At 39.7% G+C, this 18,196-nt stretch overlaps 3 protein-coding genes across 3 annotated transcripts in view; 2 read left to right on the forward strand and 1 right to left on the reverse strand.

Moving 5' to 3' along the window:
• Nucleotides 1–5,498: 5,498 nt before the first annotated feature.
• LOC135343335 (uncharacterized) lies at nucleotides 5,499–7,234 on the reverse strand. The gene is made up of 3 exons (XM_064540340.1): nucleotides 6,476–7,234; nucleotides 6,051–6,419; nucleotides 5,499–5,939 (listed from the first exon to the last, which is right to left on the reverse strand). Exons 1-3 carry the CDS (start codon nucleotides 6,648–6,650, stop codon nucleotides 5,602–5,604), a joined length of 882 nt encoding a protein of 293 aa, XP_064396410.1. The 5' UTR covers nucleotides 6,651–7,234; the 3' UTR covers nucleotides 5,499–5,601.
• A 2,999-nt stretch (nucleotides 7,235–10,233) lies between these two features.
• LOC135342462 (uncharacterized) lies at nucleotides 10,234–12,098 on the forward strand. Its single transcript, XM_064539193.1, has 3 exons — nucleotides 10,234–10,362; nucleotides 10,416–11,303; nucleotides 11,401–12,098. The coding sequence occupies exons 1-3, from the start codon at nucleotides 10,296–10,298 to the stop codon at nucleotides 12,096–12,098; spliced, it is 1,653 nt and encodes a 550-aa protein (XP_064395263.1). The 5' UTR covers nucleotides 10,234–10,295.
• Nucleotides 12,099–14,148: 2,050 nt separating this feature from the next.
• LOC135343337 (serine/threonine-protein phosphatase 1 regulatory subunit 10-like) overlaps nucleotides 14,149–18,196 on the forward strand; it is an 11,742-nt gene continuing 7,694 nt past the window's right edge. The window contains exons 1-9 of the mRNA XM_064540343.1: nucleotides 14,149–14,425; nucleotides 14,746–14,812; nucleotides 15,004–15,110; nucleotides 15,638–15,724; nucleotides 16,124–16,217; nucleotides 16,482–16,572; nucleotides 16,730–16,801; nucleotides 16,914–17,216; nucleotides 17,405–17,725. Of these exons, the coding sequence (XP_064396413.1) occupies nucleotides 14,768–14,812; nucleotides 15,004–15,110; nucleotides 15,638–15,724; nucleotides 16,124–16,217; nucleotides 16,482–16,572; nucleotides 16,730–16,801; nucleotides 16,914–17,216; nucleotides 17,405–17,725 (1,120 nt within the window). The 5' untranslated portion in view covers nucleotides 14,149–14,425; nucleotides 14,746–14,767. The remainder of the gene's footprint in view (nucleotides 14,426–14,745; nucleotides 14,813–15,003; nucleotides 15,111–15,637; nucleotides 15,725–16,123; nucleotides 16,218–16,481; nucleotides 16,573–16,729; nucleotides 16,802–16,913; nucleotides 17,217–17,404; nucleotides 17,726–18,196) is intronic.

Genomic DNA, 18,196 nt, shown 5'->3' on the forward strand with positions numbered 1-18,196 from the left:
TTTGTATTAGTGAATTAGTTTTGTGCAAAATAGCTGTAAACTAGCCTCCTTCTCAGGCTTCTTTTTGAGTAGAGGAGTGGTCATAGGGACAAGGCTAGCTGTAAACATAATAATGTGTGTGTGCATGTGTGCGTGTGTGTGTGTGTGTGCGTGCATGTGTGTGCAATAGTTTTGTGTTTTAATAATTAAGTAAAAGAATTGAGCAACAGAGAGTTGACTGTATATCAAACATTGTCAAATCAGTGCTACAGACTAGCTATATGCAGTACACTGATGTCCCTATGTGCAAATCATTTCAATAGTCAATTTGCAATTGTGAACCCATTCTCATGCAACTTATTTGCTTTCTAATTCCACTCTTAAAAACATCTCTATATCTGCCTACTTATAATATTATATAACTATAATTTAAAGTTGGACTAACAGGCTCTCGTCTCTATAACTGAACAACATGATTCTATTTCTAACTGCTCTGCTCATCAGTGGCTATTGTGATGCTCTCACTTGTAATCAAACAGGTAAGGTTAGGCAGACATTTCAACATTTATTTTCATAATTATTGTATTCCAACCAATTAGCCCTTCCTACACTGTATCGAGGTCTGTGGTTAGATGGTGATCCAATTACATACAACGATGTTCTGATCACATATCCATTAAATTGTATATGGCCGAACATTCTTAAAAAAATCAATGTCTGTGATTACAGTGTTGTACTGGGTGACGGAGCAATCACCCCATCTCCTCCTGATCTCAATAGTTCAAGTTATTTCAGACATTTCATTTCTTGGAATAGAGACTCGTTGAATAGTTTTATTGACTTTGACCTCACTACAGCAACGGCTGGGATTACTGCTATTGAGCTCAGTTTCTTGAACAGTCCAGCCAATGGAATCAGTTTGCCAGAACCTAGACTATCTGTAGTTGAATATACCCGAGGCCTGAGAGATCGAAGTGAAATAAGTATAACAACCTGGATATTTGATAATCAAGATCTGGCTCAGACAGACAACCAAATCAGAACTATTAGCATTCGGCCATTCACACCACTTAGTGCTGTGAATCTCAGAGTTAGGTTCCAATTCACAGTGCTTCATGATTTTGATTGGGTCTTTCTGAGTGAAATACGATTTTGCACACAGCCTCTACCTCCTTTTCAACTTCAGGCTCTAATCTTTCAAACACCATCATCAATTGTTGTTCAGCCGAGTGCAGACGATCTGAGAAGAGGATCAACAGAGTTAGTGTGCACTATTTCGGATGAAGGATTGTACATATGGCAGTGGAAGAGAGACAAAGCTATCATATCGATGGAAAATATAAGCCAATACAGAATCACCATTGGAGACGGAAGCAGAACAACTAAGTTGAGGATTAACAATCTGGACTTTAGTGATGCTGCTGATTATGAATGCATAGCAACAACAACACAGGATGTGGATTTAAGGAACTCAACAGTGTATTTAGTGGAGTTTCCAGGTACCTAAATTACTTAATACATGACTAATTAACTTGCTGTTCTTTCCATTCTAGAGCATGTCATTACTACACCTGATATCAGTGAGTATATACAGACTGGAGAGGTTACCCTGACCTGTGAGCTCCATGGTTACCAGTCATCACTCTCTCCTCCTGTGTGGCTAGACTCGGGTGGCAGTGAAATAAATACCACTACCAAATACACTGAGTCTGTGTGTGAAGGAACTAACACCATAATTCTACAGAATGGCACTGTCGTCCCTAGTATAATTTTGGACATCACCATTCACAATCTTTCATCAGCTGATGGAGGAGGTACCTACACGTGTCGTGGTGTCAGAGGAGAGAGTGTCACTCAACTCACAATAGTGGAGGGTACAGCCCCTCCCACTGCACCACCTCCTCCAACCACACTCCATTTGACTACTCGTTCAACGCAGCCTACGTTAGCACCTAATAACCAGTTGCCTCCTGTACATATTTTAGTATCCGTAGTAACCATCCTAGTCATTGCATTACTTCTCTTCATTGTCTTTATCGTTTGCCTTTTGAGGAAGATAAGGAAAAAGAAATCGTTTTTGACTGAAGCTGTAAAAGTACCTAATCTACTCTCCGTAAAAGAAAAGTGTTCAATTTCTGTGCAGGATGTGATATATGAAGAGATAGCTGAAAGAAGCGTCATATCATTGACAAAGAACGAGGCCTATGTGTGTGTGTCGACTCTTTAAAAAAAATAGAAAACCCAAAAGTAATTAACATTATTCTGGACTAATTTGTCAATGTCTGTGTTAATAATTATGTAACCATTGTTTGTGAATTAGTTTTGTGCAAATCCATTTACCCTAAAACTTTAATTTATCTATAGCTGTAAACTAGCCTCCTTCTCAGGCGTCTTTTTAAGTAGAGGAAGTGGTCACGGGGACAAGGCCAGCTGTAAACATATAATGCGTGCGTGCGTGTGTGCAATAGTTTGTGTTTTAATAATTAAGGAAGAGAATTGAGCAACAGAGAGTTGACTGTATATCAAACATTGTCAAATTAGTGCTGCAGACTAGCTATATACAGTACACTGACCTGCCTATGTGCAAATCATTTCAATAGTCAATTTGTGAACCCATTCTCATGCAACTTATTTGCTTTCTAATTCCACTCTTAAAAACATCTCTATATCTGCCTACTTACATATAATCATGTACTTATAATTTAAAGTTGGACTAACAGGCTCTCGTCTCTATAACTGAACAATCATGATTCTATTTCTAACTGCTCTGCTCATCAGTGGCTATTGTGATGCTCTCACTTGTAATCAAACAAGTGAGCTTAAGCAGACATCTGAAGACTTATTATTTTTAATTCAATGTTGTATTATCCAACCGATTAGCCATTCCTACACTGTATCGAGGTCTGTGGTTAGATGGTGATCCAATTACATACAACGATGTTCTGATCACCTATCCATCAAATTGTACATGGAGGAGCATTCTTGAAAGATTCATTGTCTGTGATTACAGTGTTGTACTGGGTGACGGAGCAATCATTCCATCTCCTCCTGATCTCAATAGTGCAAGTTATTTCACACATTTCATTGCTGCTTGGAACAGAGACTCATTGAATAGTTTTATTGATTTTGACCTCACTACAGCAACGGCTGGGATTACTGTTATAGAGCTCAGTTTCTTGAACAGTCCTGCCAGTGGAATCAGTTTGCCAGAACCTAGACTATCTGTAGTTGAATATAACCCAAACCTTAGTGTTCGAAACGAAACAAATATTATAACCTGGGTATTTGATAATCAAGATCTGACTCGAATAGACAACCAAATCAGAACTATTAACATTCGGCCACTCACACCACTTAGTGCTGCGAACCTCAGAATTAGGTTTCAATTCACAGTGTTTCATGATTTTGATTGGGTCTTTCTGAGTGAAATAAGATTTTGCACACAGCCTCAACCTCTTTTTTAACTTATTAACGCTGTCATACTTCGAACACCATCATCGATTATTGTTCAGCCAAATGCAGGGGACCTGAGAAGAGGATCAACAGAGTTAGTGTGTACTATTTCGGGTGAAGGATCGTACGTATGGCAGTGGAGGAGAGACAATGCTATCATAATGATGGAAAATGGTGAGTACTACAGAATCACCATTGGAGACGGAAGCAGAACAACTAAACTGATGATTAACAATCTGGAATTTAGCGATGCTGCTAATTATGAATGCATAGCAACAACAACACACCATGTGGATTTAATGAACTCAACAGTGTATTTAGTGGAATTTCCAGGTACCTAAATTACTTGATACAAATTGCCATTCTACACCCTGCATGTACTCGTGTACATATTCACCTATTAAATGTATATTGCTGTCCTTCCTTTCTAGAACATGTCGTTTCCACATCTGGTGTGTGTGGGTATCTACAGACTGGAGAGGTTACCCTGACCTGTGAGCTCCATGGTTACCAGTCATCACTCTCTCCTCCTGTGTGGCTGGACTTGGGTGGCAGTGAAATAACCGCATCTACAAAATACACCATCACTTCTGGTGAAGGAGGGAACACCATCGTTTTTGAGAATGGCACTGCTATCCCTAGTGTGATTGTCAGGCTTAGAATTCGAGATCTATCGTTAGCCGATGGAGGGAACTACACGTGTCGTGGTGTCGGAGGAGGAGAGAGTGTCACTCAACTTGTGATTACAGAAGGGACAGCCCCTCCCACTACTGCACTACCTGTGACTACTCAGGGCACGTTAGCACCTAATAATGTTTTGCTACCAACAGTACATGGATTAGTGTCCATAGTAACTATCCTAGTGATTGCATTACTTCTCCTCCTTGTCTTCATCGTTTACCTACTGAGGAAGAAGATCAACAAGATAATAAACTCCTTAATACGTTCGACTGAAGCTGTACAAGTACCTAATTCTCTCTCCATACAAGAAAGGGAAGACACCTCAATTTTTTGTGCAAGACGCGACATATGAAGAGATTGCCGAAAGAAGCAACATGTTATTGACAAAGAACGAAGCCTACGTGTGTGTGTCGACTCCTTTAGAAAAATAGACAACCAAAAAAATTAAACTTTTACTGAGCAGCCTTTAACATTATCCTGGACTAATTTGTCACAATGTCTGTATTTACTATTGTTTGTGCATTTGTTATCCATTTACCCTATATACTCTGACACATATATGTGGTTCCATTTGAGTTGCTTTGAAATGTCTATATAATAAACCACCTGTTCCTGGGAAACCCACATGCAATAGCGACGAAGCCGTCCAAACAGCCAGTTCTACCCTGTGGAGTTTAAGCCCAATGTCAAACCAAAGCCTAAGCCTCAAAATATGTAATTTGCTTGGTATGTCATAATAACATTGTGTTGAAGTCATGCAGTAGCTATAATACGTACTGTATGTAATTTTTTTGTAAGTACTGATGAGCAGAGCAGTTAGAAATAGAATCATGACTGTTCAGATTATAGCAAGAGCTAGTTTGTGTTAGTACAACTTTAGCATGATGAATATGTGTACAAGAGTTGCAGTATCTACTCATTATATAGTGGAAGGTATGAATGGAAAAAGTGAATGATCTGCACATAGGGACGTCAACAACTGATGTACCGAGGTATTACTGAGTAATTATGATATGGTTTAAATAATTTCCCACACTAAAGTGACAAGTTTATACAAATAACGTCACTGTTTGATAAACAATCACAAACACCAGTGTTCATGAGTCAACTATCTGTTGCTCAATTTAATATCGCAACTTGCAAACATACTTAGACATACTATACATATCACATGATCTCAATGGAACATGCATGTCCACTATACTATATTTAGATATTTCAACTTTATAGGCTTTCGTTTGACGTTGGGCTTAATCTTCACAGGGGTCTAAGTGCCTGTTTGGACGTCTTTGTCGCTATTTTGGGTTTCCCAGGAACAGGTGGTTTATTATATAACAGCATTCTCAGATTGCTTCTCAAATGGAATTACTATTGTACACACGTAACACACAAAATGTTTTTACAGATAGAGAAAATTAAAGTATCAGGTAAATGGTATGCAAACAACACAGGATAGTGTTAAAGGTCTGCTCAGTGAAATGTTAATTTCTATTTTCTAGAGGAGTCGACACACACGTAGGCTTCGTTCTTTGTCAATAACATGTCATTTTTTTCGGCGATCTCTTCATATGTCACATCCTGCACAGAAATTGAGGAGTCTTTCCTTTCTTGCATGGAGAGAGAATTAGGTACTTGTACAGCTTCAGTCGAACGTATTTTTATCTTGTTGATCTTCCTCAGTAGGTAAACGATGAAGATTATGAGGATAAGTATTGTGAGTACTATAATAACACTCCCTACTGCAGCTGCTATGATGACAATAGTTTCATCCATTACAGGGACACGAGTGGTAGTTTCGTTGCCAGGGGGTGGAGTGGGGGTGATACCTGCAGTAAATATGAGAGAATAATAACCAGTAGAAAGCAAGTCATAATTTTTTACTGATAATAGGCATATAAAATGTATAATGAAAGTAAACTCAGTCACAGTTTACTCACCCTCTATAGACGTAGAGATGTATGTTTGTGATAACATGTTTGGATCAGTCCCTTCTAATATTGTGAGTTGAGTGACACTCTCTCCTCTGACACCACGACACGTGTAGGTACCTCCATCGGCTGACGAAAGGTTGTGAATTGTGATGTTGAAAATGATACTAGGGACGACAGTGCCATTCTGTAGAATTATGGTGTTGTTTCCTTCACACACGGACACCGTGTATTTGGTAGAGTCATTTGTTTCACTACCATTTGTGTTTAGCCACACAGGAGGAGAGAGTGATGACTGGTAACCATGGAGCTCACAGGTCAGGGTAACCTCTCCAGTCTGTAGATATCCACTGACATCAGGTGTAGTAATGACATGCTCTAAAAAAAGGAAGACAATAACAAACAGTATGTATATAAGTAAGAGGTTTAGGTACCTGGAAACTCCAATACATACACTGCTGAATTAACGACATTCGCATCTCGTCTTGTCATTACCGTACATTTATATTCAGCAGCATCACTTATAAAGTCTAGATTGTTGATTGTCAGCTTAGTTGTTCTACTTCCGTCTCCAATGGTGATTGTGTAGTCGCCGTTATTTACTATCATAACATTATCTCTCTCCCACTGCTGTACGAACCTTCACTGGAAACAGTGCACACTAACTCTGTTGATCTTCTTCTCAGATCACCCGCACTTGGCTGTATATAGTTTGATGATGGCGTTTGAAATGTTACTTCTGGTTGTTGAAGGTCTGTGCAAAAGCGTACTTCACTCAGAAAAAACCAATCAAAATCATGAAGCACTGTGAATTGGAACCTAATTCTGAGGTTTGCAGCACTAAGTGGTGGGAATGGCCGAATGCTAATAGTTCTGATTTGGTTGTCTGTCTGAGCCAGATCTTGATTATCAAATATCCAGGTTGTTATACTTGTTTCGTTTCGATCCCTAAGGCCTGGGGTATATTCAATAACAGATAGTCTAGGTTCTGGCAAACTGATTCTGTTGGCAGGACTGTTCAAGAAACTGAAGTCTATAGCAGTAATCCCAGTCGTTGCTGTAGTGAGGTCAAAGTCAATAAAACTATTCAATGAGTCTCTGTTCCAAGCAATGAAATATCTGACATAACTTGCACTATTAAGATCAGGAGGAGATGGAATGATTGCTCCGTCACCCAGTACCACACTATAATCACAGGCAGTGAATCTAGCAAAAAAATACTGTGTACAATTTGATGGATAGGTGATCAGAACATCATTGTATGTAATTGGATCACCATCTAACCACAGACCTCGATACAGTGTAGGAAGGACTAATCGGTTGGAATACAACATTAAAATAATTCGATGCTACTTAAACTTATATACCTGTTTGAGTGCAAGTGAGAGTATCACAATAGCCACTGATGAGCAGAGCAGTTAGAAATAGAATCATGATTGTTCAGTTAAGAGCCTGTTAGTCCAACCGATTTTAAATTATGAGTAGACTACATGTATAAAATTATAGGCGGAAATTGATATGTTTTTAAGAGTGGAATTATAGAAAGTAAATTTGTGGTATGCATATGAGAATGGGTTCAATCAAACGCATCCATGAATTGACAAATTGAAATGATTTGCACATCGTCACAGTGTACTGAGGTATATAATATAGCTAGTTTGCATAATCTGCAGTAATAATTTGACAACTTTATACAGATAATGTCAATGTTTGATATACGGTGTTCATGAATCAACTCTCTGTTGCTCAATTCTCTTTAATGGCTATTGTGATGCTCTCACTTGTAATCAAACTGGTAAGCTTAAGCAAACATTTGAAGGCTTATTTTCATATTGTATTTTTACCAATTAGTTCTTCCTACACTGTATCGAGGTCTGTTGTTGGATGGTGATCCAATTACATACAATGATGTTCTGATCACTTATCCATCAAATTGTACACAGAGAAACTTTTTTGCTAGATACATCTGTGATTACAGTGTGATACTGGGTGACAGAGCAATCATTCCATCTCCTCCTGATCTCAATAGTGCAAGTTATTTCAGACATTTCATTGCTTGGAACAGAGACTCATTGAATAGTTTTATTGACTTTGACTTCACTACAGCAACGGCTGGGATTACTGCTATAGAGCTCAGTTTCTTGAACAGTCCTGCCAACAGAATCAGTTTGCCAGAACCTAGACTATCTGTAGTTGAATATAACCCAAACCTTAGTGTTCGAAATGAAACAAGTATTACAACCTGGATACTTGATAATCAAGATCTGGCTCAGACAGACAACCAAATCAGAACTATTAGCATTCGGCCACTCACACCACTTAGTGCTGTGAACCTCAGAATTAGGTTCCAATTCACAGTGTTTCATGATTTTGATTGGGTCTTTCTGAGTGAAATACGATTTTGTACACAGTCTCAACTACCTTTTCAAATTAAGGCCACAATCTTTCAAACACCATCATCAATTGTTGTTCAGCCGAGTGCAGACGATCTGAGAAGTGGATCAACAGAGTTAGTGTGCACTATTTGGGATGAAGGATCGTACGTACGTATGGCAGTGGAAGAGGGACAACGCTATCATAATGATGGAAAATATAAGCCAATACAGAATCACTATTGGAGACGGAAGCAGAACAACTAAGTTGACGATTAACAATCTGGACTTTAGTGATGCTGATAATTATGAATGCATAGCAACAACACACGATGTGGATTTAATGAACTCAACAATGTATTTAGTGGAGTTTCCAGGTACGTAAATATAGTTGCGTTATACTGTTTAATCCTTCCATACTATATAGAGCATGTCATTACTGCACCTGATGTCAGTGGATATCTACAGACTGGAGAGGTTGTTACCCTGACCTGTGAGCTCCATGGTTACCAGTCATCACTCTCTCTCCTCCTGTGTGGCTGGACTCGGGTGGCAGTGAAATAACTACCACTACAAAATACACTCTGTCCGTATGTGAAGGACTCAACACCATAATTCTACAGAATGGCACTGTCGTCCCTAGTATTATTTTAGACATCACAATTCACCACCTTTCATCAGCTGATGGAGGGAACTACACGTGTCATGGTGTCAGAAGAGAGAGTGTCACTCAACTCACAATATTAGAAGGAACTGATCCAAACATATTATCACAAACATGGATTTCCTCATCTATAGAGGGTGAGTAAACTGTGATAATTATGCATAACAATTTTACAATAACTTGGTTTTTGATTCAGGTATCACCCCCACTACATCCCCTGGCAACGAAACTACCACTCATGTCCCTATAATGGACGAAACCATTGTCACCATAGCAGCTGCTGTAGTGACTGTTATTATAGTACTCACAATACTTCTCCTCATAATCTTCATTGTTTACCTACTGAAGAAGAAGATCAACAAGATACTACATTTCTTAGTACGCTCGACTGAAGCTGTACAAATACCTAATTCTCTCTCCATACAAAAAAGGGAAGACACCTCAATTTCTGTGCAGGATGTGACGTATGAAGAGATTGCCGAAAGAAGCGTCATGTCATTGACAAAGAACGAAGCCTACGTGTGTGTGTCAACTCTTCTAGAAAAATAGACAACCGAAAAGTTATTAACATTATCCTGGACTAATTTGTGTTAACCATTGTTTGTATTAGTTTGTTTGTGAATTAGTTTTGTGCAAATCCATTTACCCTAATACTTTAATTTGTCTATAGCTGTAAACTAACCTCCTTCTCAGGCCTCTTTTTGAGTATGGATGAAGTGGTCACGGAGACAAGGCTATAGCTGTATATAAACATACTGTGTGTTACGTTGTGTGTTGCTTACAGAATATATATAGCTAGCAATCTGAGAATACTGTTTAATAAACATGTTCCTGGAAAACCCACTATAACAACGAAGCCCTCCAAACAGCCAGTTCTACGTACTGTATGTAATTTTTATGTAAGTAAGAAAATTGAGCAACAGAGAGTTGAAGTTCATGAACACCGTATATCAAACATTGACATTTTCTGTACAAAGTTGTCCTGCAGATTATGTAAACTAGCTATATACCTCAGTACACTGTTGACGATGTGCAAATTATTTCAGCACATTCAATTTGTCAATTCAAGCATGTTTTTGATTGAACCCATTCTCATATGCATGCCGCATATTTGGTTTCTATATGAATAATTCCACTCTTAAAAACACTGCCTATAATTTTATACATGTACTCATAATTTAAAATCGGTTGGACTAACAGGCTCTTAACTGAACAATCATGATTTTATTTCTAACTGCTCTGCTCATCAGTGGCTATTGTGATGCTCTCACTTGTAATCAAATAGGTATAAGTTTAAGTAGCATCGAATTATTTTAATGTTGTATTCCAACCAATTAGCCCTTCCTACACTGTATCGAGGTCTGTGGTTAGATGGTGATCCAATTACATACAACGATGTTCTGATCACCTATCCATCAAATTGTACATGGAGGAGCATTCTTGAAAGATTCATTGTCTGTGATTACAGTGTTGTGCTGGGTGACGGAGCGATCATTCCATCTCCTCCTGATCTCAATAGTGCAAGTTATTTCAGACATTTCATCTCTTGGAACAGAGACTCGTTGAATAGTTTTATTGACTTTGACCTCACTACAGCAACGGCTGGGATTACTGCTATAGAACTCAGTTTCTTAAACAGTCCAGTCAATGGAATCAGTTTGCCAGAACTTAGACTATCTGTTATTGAATATGGTCCAGGCTTTAGAGATCAAACGGAAACAAATATCACAACCTGGATACTTGACAATCAAAATCTGACTCAGGCAGACCACCAAATCAGAACTATTAGCATTCAGCCATTCCCACCACTTAGTGCTGCGAACCTCAGAATTATGTTCCAGTTCACAGTGTTTCATGATTTTGATTTAGTCTTTCTGAGTGAAATACGATTTTGCACACAGCCTCCTTTTCAACTTCAGGCTCTAATCTTTCAAACACCATCATCAATTGTTGTTCAGCCAAGTGCAGACGACCTGAGAAGAGGATCAACAGAGTTAGTGTGCACTATTTCCAGTGAAGGTTCGTACGTATGGCAGTGGAGGAGAGACAACACTTTTTTAGAAAATAATGGTGACTACACAATCACCATTGGAGACGGAAGCAGAACAACTAAGTTGAAGATTAACAATCTGGACTTTAGTGATGCTGCTAATTATGAATGCATAGCAACAACAACACAGGATGTGGATTTAAGGAACTCAATAGTGTATTTAATGGAGTTTCCAGGTACCTAAATTACTTGATACAAATTGACATTCTACACCTGCATGTACTCGTGCACATATTCACCTATTAAATGTATATTGCTGTCCTTCCTTTCTAGAACATGTCGTTTCCACATCTGGTGTGTGTGGGTATGACTATCTACAGACTGGAGAGGTTACCCTGACCTGTGAGCTCCATGGTTACCAGTCATCACTCTCTCCTCCTGTGTGGCTAGGCTTGGGTGGCAGGGAAATAACCGCATCTACAAAATACACCATCACTTCTGGTTCAGGAGGGAACACAATTGTCTTTGAAGATGGCACTGCTATCCCTAGTGTGATTGTCAGCCTTACAATTCACAATCTATCATCAGCCGATGGAGGGAACTACACGTGTCGTGGTGTCAGAGGAGGAGAGAGTGTCACTCAACTTGTGATTGCAGAAGGGACAGGCCCTCCCACTACACCACCCCCTCTCACTACTGCACTACCTGTGACTACTCAGCACACGTTAGCACCTAGTAATGTTTTGCTACCAACAGTATTAGTATCCATAGTAACTATTCTAGTGATTGCATTACTTCTGCTCATTGTCTTCATCGTTTACCTACTGAGGAAGAAGATCAAGAATATAGTAAATTCCTTAATACGCTCGACTGAAGCTGTACAAGTACCTAATTCGCTCTCCATACAAGAAAGGGAGGACACCTCAATTTCTCTGCAGGATGTGACGTATGAAGAGATTGCCGAAAGAAGTGTCATGTCATTGACAAAGAACGAAGCCTACGTGTGTGTGTCAACTCCTCTAGAAAAATAGACAGCCAAAAAATTAACCTTTTACTGCATGAGCAGCTCTTTAACATTATCCTGGACTAATTTATCATGTCTATTGTTTATCCATTACATTTTGTGCATAATTCTATTTAGTACCCTGACACTTTAGATTTGTCTATATAGCTTATAAACATACCGTGTGTTGCATTGTGTGTGTGTTTGTACTTCTATATGAGTTGCTTCACACACATTCTAGCAATTTGAGAATGCTGTTTAATAAACCACCTGTTCCTAGGAAACCCACAATAGCGACGAAGCCGTCCAAACAGCCAGTTATACCCCCTGTGGAGATTAAGCCCAATGTCAAACCAAAGCCTTATTTTAACAATATTGCTTGGTATAGCAAAACTGTTCAAATCTACAGGCATGTGATATGTAGAAGATAAGTATTTTTGGAAGTGGGGATAATATTGAGCAACAGAGATTTGATTCATGAACACTGATATTTGACATTATATCAGTGATATATACCTCAGCACATGTTGACGTCCCTATAATATGTGCTGATTATTCGATTTGTCGATTTGTCACTTCATGCATGCGTACTTTCCATTCTACATGTCCCATATATTTGGCTATATATTGGCCTCTCATACACATGCATGACTGTATATACATCACTAATTCATCATGCTGAAGTTGGTCTTGTCTTTAACTGCTAACTGCTCTGCTCATCAGTGGCTATATAATTATTGTGATGCTCTCACTTGTAATCAAGGTAAATATAGAAGTAGACATTTGAAGATTAATGTCATTTTGTATTCCAACTGTTTTAGTGAACCCTACGACGTATCGACGTCTGTGGTCAGATATTGGGAATGATTACAATGGTGTTCCCATTACCTATCCACCAAATTGTATGCTGCAAATTCTTTAAGAGATCTCCATCCTTTGTGACTATATGATGTGGTACAGAGCAATCATTCCATCTCCTCCTGATCTCAGTTACTGCTCAGTTTCTTGAACAGTCCGCCAACAGAATCAGTTTGCCAGACATTACAATATCAGTAGTTCATTATGGAATTTCAAGCTGGATATTTGATAATGAAGATCTGGCTCAGACAGACAACCAAATCAGAACTGTTAGTATTCAACCATTCAAACCACTTAAAGCCCTGACCCTCAGAATTAGGTTCCAATTCACAGCATTGCATGATTTGATTGGGTCTTTCTGAGTGAAATACGCAACCAACTTTACAACCAGAAGTTTATAACATTTCAAATGACATCGTCAAATATTATCCAGCCAAGTGCAGACGACCTGAGAAGAGGATCAACAGAATTAGTGTGCACTGTTTCCAGTGAAGGATTGTACGTATGGCAGTGGAAGAGAGATAATGCTATAATAGAAAATAAAGGGGGCTACAGAATCACCATGTGTGAAGGAAACAACACCATAATTCTACAGAATGGCACTGTCGTCCCTAGTATCATTTTCAACATCACAATTCACAACCTTTTATCAGCTGATGGAGGTAACTACACGTGTCGTGGTGTCAGAGGAGAGAGTGTCACTCAACTCACAATAGTAGAAGGGACTGATCCAAATATATTATCCCAAACGTCTATGAAGGGTGAGTGTTTAAATAGTGACTGATTTTGTTTTCATTATACACCTATAATGATATCAATAATTATATGTTTGGTTTCAATACTTAATTAACAGCTGTAAACACGATTGTTTTTACAGTAAATATTACCCCCACTCCACCCCCTGGCAACGAAACTACCACTCGTGTCTCTGGGAGGGACGAAACCATTGTCACCATAGCAGCTGCAGTAGTGACTGTACTCATCATCAACACTGAAGCTGTACAAGTACCTAATTCTCTCTCCATACAAGAAAGGGAGGACACCTCAATTTCTGTGCAGGATGTGACATAGGAAAAGATTGCCGAAAGGAGCAGTATGTTATTGACAAAGAACGAAGCCTACATGTGTGTGTCAACCCTTCTATACCTAGACAGCAACTAACGAATTTTTGTCAAGCATATCCCACTAGGTCCCTACTGCGCATGCGCTATCTGGTAGTGAAGGTGTCACGTGCTTCCATTCTCGTGAGTTATTGTTGTCAAGAAAAGATGGCGACACTACACAAGACATAAAACTTTTGGATTCTCTCAGGATCTATACTCGTACTCTATAGAGAAGGTCTATGTAGGCAGTCGAAGTGAAACAAGAAAAAGGACGAAAATTGAACTTGTCAGATTATATCAATATAACTTTTGAGTTGTCTGACTTTTTCTTTGTTGGCCCAAGAAATTTACTTTGTAGTCGAGTCATAAACGACTGCAAAACATTGATTATTTGGTGAGAGGTATAGGAGCATTAGTAGTAGCCATTGCATGCTGTGTAGCTGTGTGTGTGTACGTGTAATGTGTGTTCACTGTGGCTTTTAATATCTCAAGAATTTTGACACGTCAATACAGTACTCCTAACTAGAGTAGGTTTGTTTGAAGACATGAGGGTGACCAGAAATGAAATGAGGCCAGACCATTAAACAGAGATGCATGAGATATAAGCTCTGTAGATTACTTCGTGTTATTTATAATCAAAAATAAACCTCTCCAAGATGTACATCGTGTTGATTTTATCCTGTCTAGTTCAACTTGTTTGTCTCCTCGCTACAGAACGTATTGACCGTACGTCACCATGGAAACTAAAGCCGAACCGACACCTACCAGTGGACGAACAGATGTGCGTTAGTATCTCGGTTGATTTTGATCCGTTTTGGACACCCCATTATTTTGATAAATCGACTCTTTATAAATTTCAGTTCTCGTGTGGTCAGTGAAAGATATATCTGGGTTTGGGTTTATTTGCGTACCCCAATTATTATACTGTTACATGCAATGTAATCACTTGAATCTTGCTCTTGCATCGTGTAGTCAGTGAAGGAGTATCCCCCGGCACTCTCACTATTGGAGCAGTTGGACCACCTGCTGGGGACCACTGGATCCATTAAGAGCACTAAAGACATCCCCGAGTTTATCAAGTGAGAGAGACGTTGTGTGTACACGCATGCTCGAGGTCATTCAGTCATCATTTTGATTGGTCCTTGCCTTAAAAGGAAGTACAATACAGTGCTCGTTCAGTTCTTTGCAGTGTATGTTGTGTGCTATTGTGTCACCTTTGTTCCTCTAGTTATGGTCTCTTTTGAAAGGAAGCACAGTATCTTTGAATCGTTGATAATTGATACTCTATACATGTAGTACAATAAATAGCCTTCACAAAGGAAAGCTTCAACAGTTGTTATTGTTGGGCAAACTGTATAGCCAGATACCCTCAGTTTCAATGTGCTAGAGATTTATGGTTTCAATTAGCCTCCTTCACCGGCCTTCAAAGAGAAAAGAAGCGTTTAATTCCCTGATGTGAATTGCGGCCTTGAATCAAGGCTAGGTTTCAATGTGCTAGAGATTATGGTTTCAATGTATTAGCTATAATTAATCGTGATGATTAGAGATTGACAGATAATTCAGAGACCACTTCTTGTCCTTGTGGTTGATTGTTTGTTGTCTCCAGGGTGATGCAGGTGTCACAGTTTCTAGTGAGTCGATGCATTGTCCTCAACGTCATTAAGTCAACCAAGTCACAGTCCACGCTGGAGGAGTAAGTCACACCACACACACACACACACACACACACACACACACACACACACACACACACACACACACACACACACACACACACACACACACACACCTTGATGTTGTTTTATTGCAGTATAGCTTAATAGCCTTCAATGCTTGATAGCCTTCATGCTTGATAGCTTCATGCTTTGCACAAAATTGAAAGCAAATCTGTACCAATTGTGTGTTACTGTATCTATTTGCCTCTGTATAGTAATACAGTGTACATGTACATGTGTGTGTGTCCCCTGTGATGAACTACTATACCTGACCAATCACAATGGAGGTTAAATCGATTTAATGAGTCTGAGGGAACCCCTGACTGTAATTAACATGTGCTCCCAATTGAAAGTTATTATCATTATGTCATTTCCAGGCTGATGCAAGCTGGAGGGTGGACTGTTCTCAACCTGTGGCTGGCCGAGGCTAAGAAAGGACACAACATGGCCCTCCTAGTGGAACTGTTGCAGGTACTTGTACTCTGTGCCTAGGGGCTGCATGTAGACGATCATTTTAGTGGCTAACTTTTAGGGTCCATAGCTGTAGTTTAGAAGATCCGTGATTTAAAACGTGTTGGGTAGCTAAGTAAGCCATCACATGACATACGTAATTGATGCAGCCATAATTTGCCGAAACACCAAGGCATAATCTCTAATGTGTGACTTTGTACAGTAGCTAGCTTTACTGAAGTCTAGCTCCTATTTACTTGACTGAGTGCTTGACTGACTTTGCAGGTGCTGGAAAGACTGCCTGTGACGGTGGATGCCCTCAAGCAAGGCAATATGGGGAAGCTAATAAAGCAGCTGTCAAAAGCAGAGAATCCAGGTGAGCTGTTCAGGCAATAACTACGTCCAAACGTACAGAGCCTTTTAAGTAGTAGCTGTGAGGATTGCTTCTGTCAAGACAATGTACTGTTCTACTCTATGACCACAGAAGTTTCTATTGTGTAGTTGGTTATCATGTGGTTTCTATTCACACACAGAGGTGAAGTCGTCTGCCAGTAATATCCTTGCTAAGTGGATGGCCATCTTCAGAGGACCACCAACTCCTTCAGGTGAGCATAACAGTCTGTCGTAATCTGACACATTGACCTTCCACCCCTTGTTTCTGAACACCCCCTCCATCACACACACTCAACTCCCTCCCCCCCCCACACACACACACAGCTGGCAAAGTCGAGGCCCCTTCCGAAGAACAACATCGCAGCAACAGTTTCAGTGAAGACGATCCGGCGAAACCATCCAAACCTAAAAAAGACAAAGCAGACAAGAAATCTTTGAGCACCAAGAAAAAAGAGAGTAAATCCTCCAAGCCCCCCGTAGGTCCTCCTGTGGAGTCCATCCAACCTCCCCCTGGCCCGATGGTGGCACTGGGTAGACCAAGGGACAAGCCAGTCAAGAGACTCAGAGACCCTCTACTGGCTAAGAGTGGACAGCCCCCACTGGAGAAGAGAGTCAAGGGGAACAATGGTGAGAGGTGGTTCACCAACCCTATGCCATTTGCAGCTTGTTCATGCAAGTATAGTAACAACAAGAGTATAATTTAGTCTAAGAGTTGAATAATAGTAGAGGCTGTGGATTTCATGGTGGTAGGTTGGAGCTCTCCCACACTGTACAGCCACCATTGTGTAACTGATTTGTCAACTCTATACTTACAGACCCCAAAGGTATCAAGGGTCCCAAGGAAAGCGAAGGTTTCATGGCCTTCCTTAGCAACCAGGTCGCAACTAAGCAAAAGAAAGTCAAGAAAATCCCCAAAATAGCCAAAATGAACCGAACTAATTCTGTGACCAGTGACACGAACGAGGCGAGACCAGAGGTGACCACACCCACTGCAGACACACCCACTTTACCAGCACCAGAGGAGGAGGAAGAAGAGATGGAGGTTACAAATAGTGCAAAGAAGAAGAAAGTGTCGTGGGCAAGTGATGACAACCTCGCTGTCATGCACTACTTTGAGCTCGACGAATCAGAAAGAGGTGTGTAGTGTATGTACATGTAACTAACGAACGTGCATGTACATGTGTCTGCATGGGGAGACAGTTTTGAGGATGTACACATACATGACTGTACATGTATGTCCCCTTCATTATGAACGGCATCTGTAACTAGAGTTCTCAAATTCAACAATTTTCTAATTAGAAGGAGTCTGTTCAGATGTTATGCTCAAATTTCAAATTTGGAATGGGCTATGATCGATTTCCCATTCACAATGGGCTATAAGTATAGTCCATTGTATTTTGTCAAAAACAGTCCCACATTTGATTTTAGCACAGTATCTAAAAGGCCTATAGATCTATAAGCTTTCAGAAAATTCAATGTTATTGGACCAACGCCACTAAAGTTATGGCCGTTCTATTTAACGCTAGCTACATTGTAATAAAACGAAATTTCGTACTACATTGTACAACGTGCTGTACATTAATTGTGCCTGTAGAGTAAAAATATGT

The sequence above is a fragment of the Halichondria panicea genome, chromosome 10 (genome assembly GCF_963675165.1).
Source record: "Halichondria panicea chromosome 10, odHalPani1.1, whole genome shotgun sequence".
In the NCBI taxonomy this organism is placed as follows: domain Eukaryota; kingdom Metazoa; phylum Porifera; class Demospongiae; order Suberitida; family Halichondriidae; genus Halichondria; species Halichondria panicea.